We start from the raw sequence: 17,625 nt of genomic DNA on the forward strand, positions 1-17,625 counted from the left end.
GAAGTTGAGCAACACAACAACAACAACAGAGCGATGGATCAAAACACAGGGAGATCTCCTCGCGGCTTGACGCTGCAGCAGTCGACAGGATGGAGGCTGCCCACACACTGCACGGACATTACGTATGCCGTTTTCTCCTCTAATTGCATTCAGTAGAGCACTGCCTCGACAGAGAAGGAGGGGAACTGATATGTAAAATAAGTCGATAGCTGTGGGTCGCATTCAGTCAGCAGTAAGTGAGGGATGTTAGAGGAGAATTGACAGAGTTCCTCTGGGGAGCCGCAATTAAACACTCCGATCTGACACTGATGACAGGGCCTTCTACGTATTTACAGACTTAGGAATAGTTGATTAAGGTAAAAAACCTTGTTTCATACTACTGGAATATTTAATCATCTAAAAGACCCCAAGAAACTATAACATAAGTATTACATTATATTATATAATCATAACATATGCAGCATTAAAATGCTTACATGAAATTAATACGCCAAAGACCTAAAAAGTCCTTTCTGAATGATAGGATAAGTCAACGAACATTCTAAAGTTATTCTTTAAATATATGCTCTCAGATAATGGTACATTGAAAATGATGAGTTAACTGGAAAAATACCAGAGCTGAGAAGATCATTTTCATGAAATACCCCCTAAGAGGGAACCGAGTCTTTCAGATGCTGGACAATTACTTCAAGCCAGCTGTAGGAAAAACAGATGGTGCGTAAGCATTAGTAATCTCTCTCTCTCTCTCTCTCTCTCTCTCTCTCACCCTCTCTCTACCCGTTTGCTTCCCTTTCTGTCTCTCTTTCTTCCTAAATGTGCAGGAAATCAACAGCAGTCAAAGGACAGTTGTTTCGTTGAATTTCCCCTGACTCGCACCCACCCAATTTAATTTAGGGACTACTACCCCCATTGCAAATGGATCCAGTACATTTCCAGAGAAAAAAAAGACCAACATCAATAGCCAAAACAAATGCACATCATGGGGAACAGCAGAGGCTAATAGTCCATTTCACACACACACACAAACAGGAACACATGCGCCTACAAATTCAGAAGCAGTGCATATGGCATAACATTACCCACGCCCCACCCCTCCACAACCTCCCCCCCCCCCCCCCCCCCCCCCAAAACCCCAACCTCCCCCGCACAACCATTCCACTGAGATAGCTCCTCCTGTCTGAGAAATGCTCCCTGGTCATATATTAATGCTCAGGCAAACACAAAAAACACTGGACCAGGAGGATGAAAAGCCTTCCTATTTGTGGTAAAATAATAACTTCGGTCAATTACATGGTAGCAATTAAGTGGGACAAAGGAAAGCACAATCCCTTGAAACATATTTTACAACATACACTGCATTGAGACGTGCTACAGGAAAAACACTGTGGAGTTGTATGGCATTTAAAATGCAGTATAAAATATGAAACCTTAAAACAGCTCTTGCAAAAATAATGCAATAGCAAAAGAAAGCTTAAAAAGTTAACATATATTATATATTAATAAGCTGACTAATTAATGTATGAAAGCCAACACTGACTGTAGCACAAATCTGTATATGAAAAATAATTTGATGGGCTTTCACATCTTCTGGCAAAAAGGTTGCTCGCAAATTGAGACAGAATGCATTGAGAGCATCAAACTGCTGTGTATTAGGATAGTTTATTAAAATTTCATAATCAATTTGTAGATTGCTTTTATGAAATGGCAGTCAAATGATGAATGTATCTGGCCTGAAGCCCTACTGCAGGCACTTTAGAAGAAGAGCGCCTTAGAAGAAATCCTTGTGTGGATGAACAGGGTGGCAAGTAAAAGAGAGAGAAAAAAAAGCCAGATTATCACAAAAAGCTGAAAAGATTTTTATGTTTTAACTTCACAGAAAGGAATCTTCCAAAACAACTGGTAAAATGTCAAATAATTTAACAATGACATGACACACAATTAATAAATACAATTATACAGACTAAAAACATTACAGACTTAATAAAAATGCCCAGAAAAATAGTTCAAGCAGGCACAGATCATCTCACTGATTATTTTGGTTCTTAAACTGATCAGAAAGATCTTCAGAAAAAGGTGGCAGTCTCTTTTTTCCAGAGCAAGCAACAGATGAGATAGCACAGTATTGGTGATTACATCAGAAATGATAAATCTTTTGGAATAAGTAAATTATTATTCATCGTAACTGACAATGGAGATTCACTGGCTGTTGAGATTAACATGATTAGGTAGAGTGCAAACCTCTCTTCAGGTGACGCAGAATCGATGCATTAAGCTGACACAAATAAATGCAAAGCAAAATTCCAATGCTTTATGCTTCAATTTCTTTCCATTAAATTATATCATTGGATGGGGATTGAATCTGTTCGGTGGGCCCTCTGTAAAATTATGAACACTCAAGTAAAGGAATGACATGAGAACATAATAACAAACCGATTGCATTAAAGTTTACCCGCAGAATCATATAGTATTGTGGATTTATTGGACATGACACTGCAATGCTCTGAATTAAAATAAAATCAGTATTTATAAGCTGAATAGGGAAAAACAGGAACGGTGCCCTGAGCAGGACACAGAATGTGCTATACTGGAGGACAGGGCAGTTCTGATAATGCTGCACACCTGTGCAGGTGTCTGTCCGAGGGCCATCCAGGCACATATATACAAAAAAGGGAAATGAAACTACTCATTGTAAACCATCTGAACAGTCAGGCTACTACACCACTAGTTAAACTGGCACTGTTGGCAACCGTACGCGCCATCACCTTCACAAACGTGGACTATATATTTTTTTGCCTGCTGAACTGTTATAATCCCTCTCCCGTCATCCTGGATGGCACATTAATCATACGTATGAACGTCAGACAGAAACAGTAAACCATTTACACATAAACTGTGAAACAGGATTTCGGTTTATATGATTGTCTGCGTAGCATACAGAGATCTGTAGACAACGAGCCGCACCGCTATATATAGATAGCGATCCATGCGCTCAGCCACACAGTCAGCTTTGCATATCAGAAAATAACATTTTGCAGAATTTCGAATAGGATCCGGAGCAGAGGCAATCATACGCCGGGCATGCCATTCTACGTCCGCTGCTGTTTTGACATACAGAAAATGTACACTGGAATATCTATGAAAAGGCCCCTTCCACACAACGTTCAGGTGTCTCTGATAAATATTGCATGATTTATGTAGTCCTGACAAAATTAAACACATTACGTGCTGCTTCTTCTCTCCAGCAAGCACCATATTGTTATAATTTGATTAAAGTTGAATGGAGTGCTCAGTTCAGATTTGGGTGAAATACTGAATATTAAGATGGCAAAAAAAAGAAAACTGCATGCATGCAGTGAATTGTGATTTGTGATTGTGATTTGAAGGGACATGCCACACTGAGTAAATATTAAGTTTTGGTGCATATATAGTAAATGTTACTCAAGACTGTATGTGAGTGTCAGTTAATTTAAGTGTCTGGTGAACTGCAAGTTTATGTAAGTAATTACACAATTACGCTTAAAATGTGTATTTTACATTATGGATGAACCACAACATGCTTAGATTAAATCTGTGGCATGCCTGGAATAAATCCTACTATACTGTGATTTGCAGCATAACATAAACTAAACCAATGCTGAATACATAATTGAAAATTCAGTCCTGGTGCTTTCTAATATCAGAATGTGACTTCAAGTGCTTTGTAGTTATTATAGCATAGTAAAGAATTACCAATTAATTCAAATTATTTGTTTGTAATTATGTTTATTGCAATTAACACAATGGTTAGGGAATGCCCACACATTATTATCTTTGATTATTTGGAGATGCATTTCATTGGATGCAGTAATGTTACTGTATATGCTTATACACAGTATATGCCTTTTTGAAAAAATCCATGAATGTGCTGCTCTGTGGCCAAAGGCATTAATCATTTCATATTTATTTTCAAGCACTAAAACAAACTTCTAAAATTGATGAAAATACCCCAAGAAATACCAAAGACTCCAAAGTATGACATACTGCATAATGAAAATGAAATTTCCTATAAGAAATTGTGTTAGTGTTTCCAAATTCAAAAGTAATCAAAATGACTGAAATTTACAAATACTCACTTCTGAGGATAACAAGACTAAAATCAGTTAATACTAAAAATTACTGTCTCCTTTTCCCATAGAAGATTACACCTACAACATGGTGTCAACAACATACCTGCATTACTGAAACATTATGTTCTCACCATTCATGGTGCCTGGTCCTGATGGCATTCATTCTAAATACTTTCAAATAAACTTAATATAGCCCCAAAGATTCTGGATTCCCAAATAAACAACCGAGCAAGCACACAAACATATGTCACTGTGTTCCCGAAAATAAATGATAGAAAAAAATGTGTTAGTACATCATTAAATAAAACCTTCCTGCCTAAATGCAGCTAACAGAGAGCTCTGTTATATAACTGAATGCAGCTAACTGAGAACTCAGTTACATATGATAATTATATTCTCTCACAAGTCTGTGTGAAAAAACTAAAACACACTTCTCCGACAATGTTAACCTGCATATTGATTGAAAATGGCAAAATATTGAGAGAAAATGTTTCAAAGCAGCATAACGTAATGGAAAGGTTTTCTTTCCTAATCATTTGCAATTAAATTAACAAGTAATACAATTTATGAAGCTAAAGTTAAAGGTTAGAGGTCCCACGGAAGGCTAATGCTTGCTCAGTGTAACAGAACAGTGGCAAATGAGATCACAGTTCATTCGCAGAAATAAAGAAAGAATGTGCAGCAGCAGAGAGCAACATTGGATCTGACATATTTCAATTGAACTTTGAATTTCAATCACCTTCTGAAAGCCCATTAAGGGCAGAGAAAAGAAATGGGAAAAATCCAAATATAAATAGACAAAACCCTCAAAATGTAAAGACACACACAGTAATCTTCGCCAGAAAAACACACTCTATACTGTTTTTAGTATTCAGAACAGGAAAATGCGAGTACACAAACACACACACTCACGCACACACACACACACACATGCATACATGCTGTACTGTACACAAACAGACAATACTGCCGAGCACATATGAGGATATCACATTTCAGTGTTGCTCTGTTTATACATCCTCAGCAATATGAAGCAATATGAACTCTGAACATGAACTTAATAATCGTCCTCCCTTACATCACAAAGTTAATTTGAAGAATACATATTTATAAAATATAGAATAAAAATACATATTTAAGATGTGTGTTCATGTAAACAAGACATATATTTATAGCTATTACCGTGTAGTGTAGCAGAAGCTCTCTTTGATGTACATGCATAAAGACTATGAAATAAAGTATTTCTAATGGTAGCAGTTAATAAATTAACAAGAATGGTTGCTTCTGCTGATGTATATTTTATAATGTGTTGCTGATCTGGTGTGTGTATGTGTGTGTGCGTGTGTGTGTGTGTGTCTGTCACACAGACAACAAACTTTGATGAAGCGCAACACTGTGACACGAACACACTCACCACCACAACAGCAATAACAATGAATCTATCGAAACATAAAAACGCGGCACAAAATTTCTCAACAATGTATTCCAAACCCAATTAGTTTTTAAATAAACGCATATGGCTATGCTGTATTGACTTGTAAAGCTGAAAACAGAGACAGGCTTACCTGCTGTAAGTACATGAAAGTCAAGGCACAGGAAAGCTGAGGACACATGCCCACATTTGGCAGAGCGACACACGTTGCTCCCGAAAGGGGATGCTGCATCGTGTTTCTGTGAGGTCTACGTAGAGCGAGAGAAGGGGCTTGCATAAACGCCGGTCTTGCCGTCTCGAAAGCCGAGTTTCACTTCTCGCTGCAGTCGTTTGCTGGGCTGGGTCGGAGGCAACAGCCGGATCCGCGTGTGTAAGTGCAAAGTAAGTGTGTTTGCGCACGCCGGAGCGTGTGTATGTGTACGTGTGTTTGTGTGTGTGCGTGCGTGTGTGTGCGCGCGTCCGTGTCGGGTAGTACGGAGCGTCACTCGGCCCGGCTGAATCAGGGGCCCCCCCCGGTCAGGTGAGGAGACTGCGAGCGGAGCGCGGCGCGGAGACGGGAGCAGGGAGCCTGCCTCTGGATGGATGCTACTTGCCTGACAGTTCAAGGCTCAGGCAGCAGAGCCGACGCGTTAGCTGCTGACTAGTGGAGAGAGACTGCCTCCTTGGCGGGGGCTTCGCTCCGCTGCTGCTGATGCTGCACGGCTTCTCATTTGTCAAATGGGTCCTAGGGCAGAGTCTTTTTCATTCACTGAAATTTCTGCGCTGTTGTGAGGTCCCCAGGGAGCGGCAGGAGGGGGGGGAGGAGGGGGAAAAAGGGGGCTGAATCATAAATAGCTGTTGAGGGTTTTTTCTTTTTTTTTTAAGCAACTGGCATTGTCCAATTGGAACTGAATTGCCCTTTTGATATTATCATTTAGATGCCTCCCTTTGTGTGACCCGTCTCTGACATGGAGACGGAGCCCGGGCCATCCGTCTCCAGTTTAAATGAACGGAGACTGTCAGCCAGTTCAGACAATAAAATAATCATCTTTCAATTTATCTAGGCCAGCTATAAAAAATGAACAAGTTTCTTCAGAATTTTTGAATGTAAGAAAAAAAGGGGGAAGAACTAAATATCACCAAGTACCAGAAAAAAAAAGAGATTTTGACAGGTACAGAACAGTGTTTCCACAGAAATCGAGGAGCATGCTATACTATTTTTTGCTATCTTGCATCAGGCAAATTATTTTTGATGAAAAAAGCATCAATTATTGATTTTGTACAAGGATAGTCGACTTGGAATATGCCAGCTGAACTGAAAGGAAGCTACCTTATCAGAGACAACTTATTTTACTGTACAGGCGAAGCTGTACACAAGAAGGAACATTTCCTCAACTGATGAAAACTTGAAGTAAATAATTCAGTACAGTACCACAAAAAGGTTTATTCTTGGTCTCTTTATTCAATAAATGTCTCACAAGCAGCAGCTCAAAAACATAAACCTTGCTTTAGCCTCTTTTACACTGTAACTCTACAAAGACACATTAAAAGAGATCAAACAAATTAGTTCTCTGGTAAAATAATGAATATTTAATTCATGTACTGACGATCTACCAGACAAGGGCAAATTGTTGTTTTTGAATCACCATAGGGACTCTCCTTAAATTAAAGAAAGAATAATTCAGACCTTTGCTTTCATCCTATGTTTCAGTTCTTAAAGCCTCACTACTACTTAAATAATCAGAAACTGGACTGGGGAGGAGAAATGTAGAACCTAGTTATAATAATTGATAAAAAATCGATGTTTTGCATATTAAACAACCTTTACATTTTAACTGTGTTTCTTTTGTATATATATATTTTTTTATAAAGAGAGCTGCAGAGAACATCTTCCTCTGTGTCCATTACATTCCTTCTCCAATTGCCTCCAGGCGTTTGTTTCACAGTAACATGACGCTGTTTTATTTTCTACATTTTTTCCATATTTGTATGTATTGAGACTATAGAAACAAAGCATGCTGTACCAATGATCTGTTTCTACACAAAATAAAATATAAGAACCCAACTCAGCCATGCAATGCAAATTGCCAGACAAGGTCCTCACTAGTATACTATTAGTGACTGTTACTATTAGTGGCTTTTTAATCTTATTATTACCTATGATGATGCCATTCTATAAATTGATCGTAATGCACTCATCTATTAATTAATCATCCATCAATTAGTCTTCTTCCAAGGTCCCCTTCCAAATACAATAATGTACAATGTGATGAGATGATAAGCTGAAGGTCACTACAACACTATGGAGCTGCTTCAGTCCACTTGCATACCATCTAACGAGCCAGCACTTCAGCTCAAAACTCCAATCAAAATCTCTTCCTCAGTGACCTGGCATGAGCTCGCAGTTGGCCATTTCAAAATTCAAATCATTGTGTAAATATGTGAACTTTCATTATATATTATTTACTATATGTTGCCTCTAGACAAGTGACCACTTCGGTATAATGACATATTGGATTTTCACATGTTCGGTAACTCATTGTTTATTACTCAATTACTGCATTGTTGTTGCCATGAATATGCTGTTAAGCTAGACAAACGCCAATGTGTGGATTAGTGATTGTCGGTGGAGTCCTGACACCAAAACCAGAACAGCCACACAGCTAATGTTGTCATTGCCAAGTCAAATACATTGTTTGATTTCTATGATGCACAGTAGCTACCTAATCACTCTCTTAAATACAGCCTGAAACAGCTTCTATTTTATATCCCTCAATTTATACAAGACTCAACTCAGTATTCAATAGTTTGCCCCATTCACTTACCAACTAGTTGAAGGCAGAAACAAAAGAGTCACTTTTTGCCAAACATTCATATGCAAGGTCTTGTGGGATAGCAACAAGTTGATGAGGGATGTCAAAATCAGAAATATTTACTCAATCTCACCACACGATGCCTCATTTTTAAGCTCTCATTCTGTACAGTAACATGCAATGATGAACTGAAAAAGTCACATTTTTAAACGTGTATCTGAAGCATGGAGCCAGTCACAAATGTAATGGCCTTGCAGGCAATTTCCACAATGGAAGTCATAAGAAATCCACAAATGCTGTGGCTTAATAAGGAAGTGGGGAACATATGAAAGTGCTTCATCATTATGAATCTTTGCAATACTAATGACCACTTTGCAAAGAAATATAATTATATTCCTTTAAAAAAATCTCCCTCTGTTCTTCCGCAGGTGACAGTTGATCACTCACTATGTATTTGCTTGTCATGAAGTTTTTTTATGACACTGCTTTTTTCTATCAATTTCTGCCAACTCTTACCCCAGGCAAAAGAGAACATGCAGAAGAAAAGATCTAGCATCTCTCATTGACACCGCATCAGTTTCAAAGTAAGGAAAAACATTAAATAATGTTATATTTTTGAAGGACCTTTGTTTTTATTTTGTGTCTCACCAAAGTGCCATATGTGCTTACATTTGGCCCTCATTCACAGCTGCAGGCAAGGAGTGAACCTTCTGCTTTGTCTCCATCCCTCTCTCCACATGTTTAATGCAGCAAAATAACCTTCCAGCAACCCCAACCTGATTAACAGCCATATACAATCAACACACAATGCAATCACACTGCCACCCATGTGGTTTAAGTACTTACATTTGCCACACACCACATAGTCTATTGTACCACATGAATACGCTGTATGGAGAATACTAAGCAAGATGGGTATTCTGGCCTATCCTACAGTAGGCACTACGTACTGAACTAGAGGGTGTGCTCATCATGTGCAAGTGTACACCATGAAGATAAAGACATGAAATTAAAGTGAGAAGTCACATGATGATTACATAATGAACGTGCCCACACATTTACCACGCGGGCGTTGTTAAAAAAGAGAGAGACTGTGTGTTACATTAAAATACATTAAAAATATATAATCATCTTTCACAGAATTACAAGGGAGAAATCAAGCAGGCAGAAGTTGCTATTACAACATGGGAATACAATGGTACCGCGAGAATTGTGTGCAGATTTTCTGTCAGCAGTGTCACTGGGCATGCCTTTGTGTACTACACAATGGGTGTATAAATGTCTTGAAATATTGCCAGGGGTTCATTATGTGGTGCGCTCCTCATCAATTTACTGACCTGCCCAGCAGTGAATACATGATGCTGCAAGAAATGCCATATATAGAGTTGTGTTTACTATCCACGTTTTATACTTTGAATTGATATTTCATGATTTCAGATTTCATGATGATTATATATTTCATTTTAAATGGCTGATCTTCACAATGACACCTCTCATAGCAGTTGAAGGATAATGTATGCTTTAGTCTTAACAGTACATTAGTACTTCATCGCTCCTGTTCCAAAACAGAACCTTTAATTCTGCAGCTGGATGTCCACAAAGAAAATATATATTATGCAGTTTTTTTTCTTCTTCTTTATATTAGCAATGATTTATAATGTTTACTGTATGATGAATGATGTTGCAATGTTGGAAAGATTCTTCTGATGTTTTATAAGATCAATCCCTAAAAATGAAATGAGACATGTTTATGATATGGGGAGGGGGGGGGGGTGGTGCAGGGGTGCAAACAGTTGTATTATTTCATAGGGTTTGACAACTGAACTAATGCATTGCTGATTTAAGCAGGACACATGAAACCATGCTCAGTCTTCAAATGTATCCATAAGAAACACTTAACACTTTGTCTGAACAAAAACAGTTCTTTAACACAAGCACACAGAGTCCCCACCAGGTTGGTGGTTCAAGCCAGTGTAAGATTAGTGAAGCAGCTGGGTGCTTGAGCAATGCCCTCACTGGAGAAATGAGCACCACCTATCCAATCAACTGTAAGTCACTTTGGATAAAAGCATCAGCTAAATACAGTAACTGTTATATTGTATGAAGAATGGTTCTGCCCTGTTACTCCATTGAATACACGCATTTGATGTCAGCTTCTATACATTATACACGTTTGAGTTGTGCTATCAAAAGGTTCAAATCTAAAGTTCAGAAGCTAAAGCAATGGACAGGAACACTGGAAAACAATATGAAGCCATGAAAAGATTGTTCCATTGCAACTGATATGTGGTGGAGTGGTTTGTACATTTTTTCCCACAATATAATGCTTTGAGATTACTTGATTTCTGAATAGTACAACGTGCAAGTCATTGTGCAGTGAAGGGGTAACCCTATAATTACAACACCACATTCCAAATTTGTCGATATAGAATTACTGTATATGCACAAAATTATAGTAGATCAGTGTCAGCATAATTCAGTCAAGCCTATGAAAACTGCTTGCAATGAATCATTTAGCAACATGACAAAGGTTGAGACGTAGAAAGAGAGAAATTAACAGAAATGTTTATTTTCAATGTTGACAAGAACATATTTGGCTTTGTGTAACTACTTTTCGTTTGTTGTCCACCCTATTGGAGGCTTGAATCTAGTTGGCAAAGCTTTGAGTTTGACTTGTCCAGATGCTGTTTTAAGTTCAACTGACTTAAGATTCACATATAATCATCCAATGATTGAGAGGTGCAAGTACTAGTACAGATGTCATTGATGATGGATACTGAAATAAAACATGAGCTAGGTATAGTTTGGTTTGGGAGGGTTGTGCTCAAGAGAACAGGCCTGGTGGAGGGGTTTTTACCAACTGCTGGACAATTTATTTATCAGCAAAATCAGCAAAGATCCAACCATAAATCAATATTTCCAGCTGAAACACTTTTAATTAGTCTTTATGAAGCAAAGCAGTCAAACTCAGTAATGTTTAAAGCACTACAATATTCTTATAGAGTGCAACTCAGTAGAGCAATCATGTGTACAGGGGGATGGAGAGGACAGGATGGAGGGTTGGCAAGGGCAGACACCAATGCAAATAGACATCTTCGAAAGCTGGGGCAAATGCTGTAGATGACTTCCCCCATCCTTTCACCAGACACTAACATTAGAATGCTTTAGCTTCCATTAACTTGTCACTTTCTTTTGCAACTGAGTTTGTAAGGGGGCCGATTTGTTCTGACAGAGTTGTGGGCTGTCACAAGTAGTAACAATTCAGTACAGACCAACAGGAAAGCCCTCAGAGCAGAAAAAACAAGATACAGTCCTTGTCCTGAGGGCACCGGGCTGAAGTTCACAAGAGCAGGTTCCACATTTTCTCTGACAAACTTGTGTTGAACCAACTTGAAATGTACAACATTTTGTGAATGGATAGCTTAAACTGCTTAAAGGGGCAGTTGACCCAAAAATGAAAGTTGAACTTGAACAGCAAAGTCGCTTTCCAAATACAATGGCACAGTTCCTCACAAACATCGACAGAGCTAAAAAATGCATATTAATATTTAATCCAGAACTATTTTTTCCACTGCCAGAGCTCGCTGACAGAGCTCGCTGACAGAGCAAACGTTTCTGCAGAAGCACACACTGTATTTATTTAATTAAAAAAGTTAGCAAACACAAATATAACTCCTGTGAAAAAGTAATTACTCCCTTAACTCGTTAACTGGTTGCTCCACCTTTAGCTCCAATAATTGAAACCAAATTCTTGGAATTTTAACCCATGCAGAAATTCAGACAAATTAGAAGGTTTTTGAGCAAGAACTGCTCATTTCAGGTCCTGCCATAGTATGTCTATTGGGATAAGGTAAAGACATTGACTTTGAGTTTTAAGCAGAAGCTAAAATGAAAAAAGCTTAGCAGGGAAGATGAGAGCATAGCCAACCCCAACTCGATGAAAAGTAATGCACAACTTACTAGTTACTTTAACCCTTAACACTTTGACCCCCTAGAGGGCAATTTCCACCTATTTTGTACTAATCCTCGAAAAGTGTCAATATCTCAACAATTATTTACTGCACACACATGGTTGAAGAAAAAAATCTGACAAATTTGTTCTGTCTCAAATTTCTTTTCAGATTTTTTTCAGAAATTTCTGTCTCTTTAACCATATACAAACAGTGTAAACAAACAATACATAAAATACAACACAATTACATCTTCATAGTTTCGCAAGTCAAGGACCAACCAAGAACTACTTTATATTTGTGCTGTCAACAACATTTGGTAAAGTTAACAACAGACATTCAAATTCCAGTTTTCCCCAAACTTCACCCTCATGTCTTCAAGTGCCAACAAATCGATCCAAATACAAAACATCTGCATATATTTTTGTCCACACGCATGAATGATCAGATCTTATTTTCCTATTAAAACACATTTTCTGCTAAAAAATGTAAAGAAAATTTACCTTCACGTATTTTATTGACATATATGTCAACATGATTTTATAATGCATGCCCAAAGTGTCCAAAAAGCTCTCTAAAAATAATTCCTTACCCTAATGATTTCTATCCAACCTGCATCACATTTAAAATGGAACTTTATTTCAAAATGAGGTTAACCAGAGCCAGGTTAGCCAGTACAATTAACGCAGACTGTGTTCTGAACACATAGCTAGCTCAGGATGTTCCTGCAATCATGACGAATAAATACTAAATGACTTCCAGGTCAGCTTTGGTTTTTGTTTGTGTGTAAAATTGAATTCCTTCCATACTAAACATAACTAAAGTAGTATAGAATTTGTTCCATTACTTAAAAATGTGAAATAAACATGCCTCTTCTTTCTTCTGCTAAAGAATTCAGCTAAGCTCATCAATTAGCTGTAACAGCTTAAATAGCTGGAGATATTTACATAACATCCTCTCTGGGTTATTTTGCTCAATCCCGCAGCTCATTAAAAACCTCTCCATTTATTTGCTATGTGCTACAGTCCTTCACCTTGCCACAAACAAAAAAAGGCCAATTTTACTTTTCCCTGAGGTGTTAATTGGTGCAACATGCCACCTGCCTCTTCATTAATTATGTCATTGCATATGATTGTCCATTTTCATAACACTGCATTGAAAAGCAAAATTACTACTGATCAAGGCATGTTTAAGGATACTACTTGTACTCTATTTGTGTGTGTGTGTGTGTGTGTGCACTGGAACTTGGTTGAAGCACGGCTGAAAAATGTCCAGCTGAGCTTCTTGGGTAAGTGGTATCAACCTCTCCACAGACTGGAGATAATTGCACATATAATGCTTTGATAATGGATTGGGGAATGCAGGGTCTTAACAGGAAAGGTGATCTATAACCCTTTCAAAAATATGGAATGTTTTTACCATCATATGTATACAAGATACACAACTGACCTTGCAAACACAGACTGGTGAAAGAGCAACACATTATCAATTATACTGCCGATATACTCAATTATAAATAAATATATTATTATCGATATCAGAGATGTGACCAAGTCCCTCTTATCCAAGTCACAAGTAAGTCTCAAGTCATTTGGTCCAAGTCTCAAGCAAGTCCCAAGTATTTTTTTCTTGGGCAAGTCAAGTCAAGTCAAGTCACAGGTTATGTCAAGTCAAGTCAAGTCGAGTCCTTGGTTACGGCAAGTCAAGTCCCAAGTCGAGTCACTCAAAACAGGCAGATTTCACTGCCATTCCATTATTTACGTATATGGAGCTCGAAAATGGTGACACAACAATAGCTTTTGCTGGTTTACTTCACGCGCTCATACATGGCAGTTGGTGGCAGTTCGAACTGTCAAAAGTGTGACTGTAGCCAGGTCAATATTTTTGCTGGGTACTCGGTATGTCCAGCCTTATAAGTCCAAAGTCCCTGGTTACTTTTTCATAGTTTCAATGGATTTTGACAATAGACATGTCAGACTTCAATCATGTTAACGCTCTCGAGCGTGCGTCAAAGTTTAGGTAGCAAATAACAGTGCTGTATCCTTCTGACGTCATTTACATAGCTACAGAACTGTCCGATCACGCCGAATCACTGACAGAAACAAGATGAATTAATGACGATTCAGAAAATGTATAACTTTTAAAGATTTAAATAAATCCTATGGTGGGACTTTTGCCATTTATGGACGGTACGACAGAAAATTCCGGTGCCGTCGAACTTAATCGAATGCTTTTATTTATATCGTTCAAATGACCAAAAAAAAGCAAATTGTATGGCTTTGTGCTATTCACGTATGCTAGCTACATCATGCTAACATCGTACAGGGACCAGTAAAGGCTTAGAACACACTAGCACTTAGTTATTGTACGTTTGATCACCTCTACTGTAAAGTAAAAAAGTGGACAAATTACGTTTTCTGTGAGAAATCTATTGGCGAGCTCACGTGCACACACAGCGGTCTCCATTCTAAAGCTCCACTTTGCCCTCCCTACTAATTAATATCACCTGCGCCTATTTAGGAATCAGTCTGTGTGAGTCAGGGTGCCGATATTTCTGTTGACCACTAAACGCTAACACTAACATCTAAGTCCAAATGCAATACCATCTATGCAGAGCAATGTTTTGTCGTAGTATCAATAAACACTCTTTAACTGCAGCTACGGACTCATGCTCGTTCCTTGGACTCGTGTCGGACAGATCTCCCTGTACTCGCCCTCTCAGCGGCTTATAGTTGGTTTTGATAGTCGCATTACAGCCACTAAATTAATCAGCCGTTCCTCCTCCACGACACCGTGTCCTACAGCGCTTTCAAAGCGCGGGGCAGGAGGTAAGTAGAAACGGCTTCTGACAAACGTTTAGTACAAGTTATGTTTATTAAATGTGTTATTTAATGTGCATTTGGTGTCTGTGGTCTGTTTTGGGAGCTGGTAATGGAGAGTATTGGGGGTGCAATTGTGTGGGGGCAGCATCACGGTCGGGTGCTGTGGCGGCAACAGAAGGAAACACGAAGAAGAAGTAATGCTCACTGAGCATACCCACAGTGTTCAGACTAAAATAACGGGTAACTTTTTGAAGCAACAAGGATTCCGATCAGTGAGCAGAGTAGAGTAGCAGTCAATACAAACTAATTTAGCCCAATGTATGGGATGTCCCGGCTAATACAGGATAGTTGGTAACTCTTGGCGGCGTTCCAGGACTTTTTTTTCTCCCCCTGACGCGACGGAACAGCAGCCTCTTTTTGTATCGGGACCTCCTGATTTACAAACTAAGCATTGGTTATTTCATTTTATCTGGCTAACGTTAGCTAACATGAGCCACCCCTCACACTTACCGATCCGAATGAGTCCTCAAATGACGAACAAAGTTTGATGTTATACTCTGGCTGTCAGAAATCGTTGTTGAGCATGTCTTGCATTCAGCAGTTCGTTTTTTTCCATCACATTTGAAATTTTTAAATCCAAAAGTGATGACTCTTGGCACAGTCGCGGTCGCCATGATCAGATCACATTCACATGACAGGGCAGTCATCCAATCATGACCATGCCATTCCCAGTGTACGCGCTCGCGTACCGGTAACCTTGACAACTTGAACATTTGAATAATATTTAAACTGAAAACAAAACGAACACAATCAAGTCATTCGAGTCATGTCTCAAGTCACATCAAGTCTCAAGTCTTTAACTTCCAAGTCCAAGTCGAGTCTCAAGTAAATTATTTTCTGTCAAGTCAAGTTGCAAGTCGTCAAAAAGGTGACTCGAGTCGACTCGAGTCCGAGTCACAATGACTCGAGTCCACATCTCTGATCGATATACTAAATTCTTAATTCTTCAATGGAGTTTTACATCCAAGACTTAAAAACCATGTGCCCATGTGCTCAATGAACTGGATAAACAGTTTATGCAGCATGTTGTATACCTAAATGTCTTGAAATCTGCACAGTGATCACTCTATGAAGTATTTTACTTATTTTTTAGCCTTCGTGGTCTCTGACTCTCTGACTGAGGTTTGACATGTTGTGTCTGTAGGGCGGCCTGTTGCATAGTGGTTAAGTTACATGACTGGGACCCGCAAGGTCGGTGGTTCAATCCCCGGTGTAGCCACAATAAGATTCATACAGCCATTGGGCCCTTGAGCAAGGCCTGTAACCCTGCACTGCTCCAGGGGAGGATTGTCTCCTGCTTAGTCTATAATCAACTGTATGTCGCTCTGGATAAGAGCATCTGCCAAATGCCAGTAATGTAATGTAATGTATCTTCACAGCTCTTTTGCATACCAGTGTTACTGTCACCTTCCTGCCATTCCATGGATCACTTTTCTACCCCATCTCTCCCCCCCCCCCCCCCCCCCCTACAAATTACAGAAACATTAAAGGCAAACTGTCATCACTTTTATTTCCCCGACTACAAAATGTGAACACGGCACGAAATAATTAGGAATTCAATAACAAAGCCAGCACTAATAAATGGTCTATAAACAATTATATACCCTCAATACCACAAGCCTTTTGGCTTCATGGTTACTAACTTTTAAAAAAATGTACAATAGACTCCAAACATATCAAACATGTGCAGAGAATGTACAGTGGGGTGGAAAGATTTGGGCACCACTGGCTTAAATGTCTGTTACAATGATTCTGTACGTGAGTGAAAACAAACCTGAACTGTAAATGTTAAACAACTAAACATGAGACCTTTCTGCAAATATTCAGGCAAGATTGCTTTTTATTTTCATTTTTTTACTGTTTATAAATGTTTATAAAAAGTAAAAGGGCCCTGTGCAAAAGTTTGGGAACCCTTTTGGAATATTCTTTCTTACTTTTTAAAAAGATTACGAAAGCCCAGGCCCAGGTGATTCTCCATCGGGCTTCAATGTCAGGTGAATATAATTTCACGGCTGAACTTTTTATTCTGAAGTAACTCCATGATAGTATACACTATAGTATCCACCAGCAGTTGCTGGTGTTAACAACCATAAGTTCCTCTAAACAGTTGTCTGAGGATGTCAGAATGAAGATGGTTCATTTCCACCAAGAAGGAGAAGGCTACAAAAACTCTCTCAACGTTTCAAACTGCCTATGTCCACTGCCAGAAACATAATTAGAAAATGGAAGATAAATGGAACAGTTCAAGTGAAAGCAAGGTCTGGAAGACCAAGACAACAAAGACCTACCTGGCAGAGTTGCCAGCATTTTCTACGACCTCAAAACAAAATGAAGCTTCTGAAGTATGCAAAAGCAAACATTGAGAAGTCTGAAGCCTTTTGGAACAATGTGCTTTGGACTGACAAAACCAAAATTGAACTTTTTGGCCAGGTCTCTGTACAATTTGATATATTCTTGCATTTT

At 38.7% G+C, this 17,625-nt stretch overlaps 1 protein-coding gene across 10 annotated transcripts in view; it reads right to left on the minus strand.

Moving 5' to 3' along the window:
* The window catches only part of LOC133115569 (RNA binding protein fox-1 homolog 1), a 298,065-nt gene that overhangs the window by 156,894 nt on the left and 123,546 nt on the right, over positions 1-17,625 (minus strand). For 8 of the 10 annotated variants that reach the window (XR_009705835.1, XR_009705834.1, XM_061225382.1 and 5 more), the window contains exon 1: positions 5,672-5,794. The exons of the other annotated variants lie outside the window; for them this stretch is intronic. Coding sequence is in view for 6 of the 8 variants with exons in the window: in XM_061225382.1 (XP_061081366.1) it covers positions 5,672-5,770 (99 nt within the window). In the remaining 2 variants the exon portion in view is untranslated. Of the gene's footprint in view, positions 1-5,671; positions 5,795-17,625 lie in introns of those variants that run through there. 10 annotated transcript variants of the gene reach the window in all.

This window comes from Conger conger, chromosome 2 (genome assembly GCF_963514075.1).
Source record: "Conger conger chromosome 2, fConCon1.1, whole genome shotgun sequence".
Taxonomy (NCBI): domain Eukaryota; kingdom Metazoa; phylum Chordata; class Actinopteri; order Anguilliformes; family Congridae; genus Conger; species Conger conger.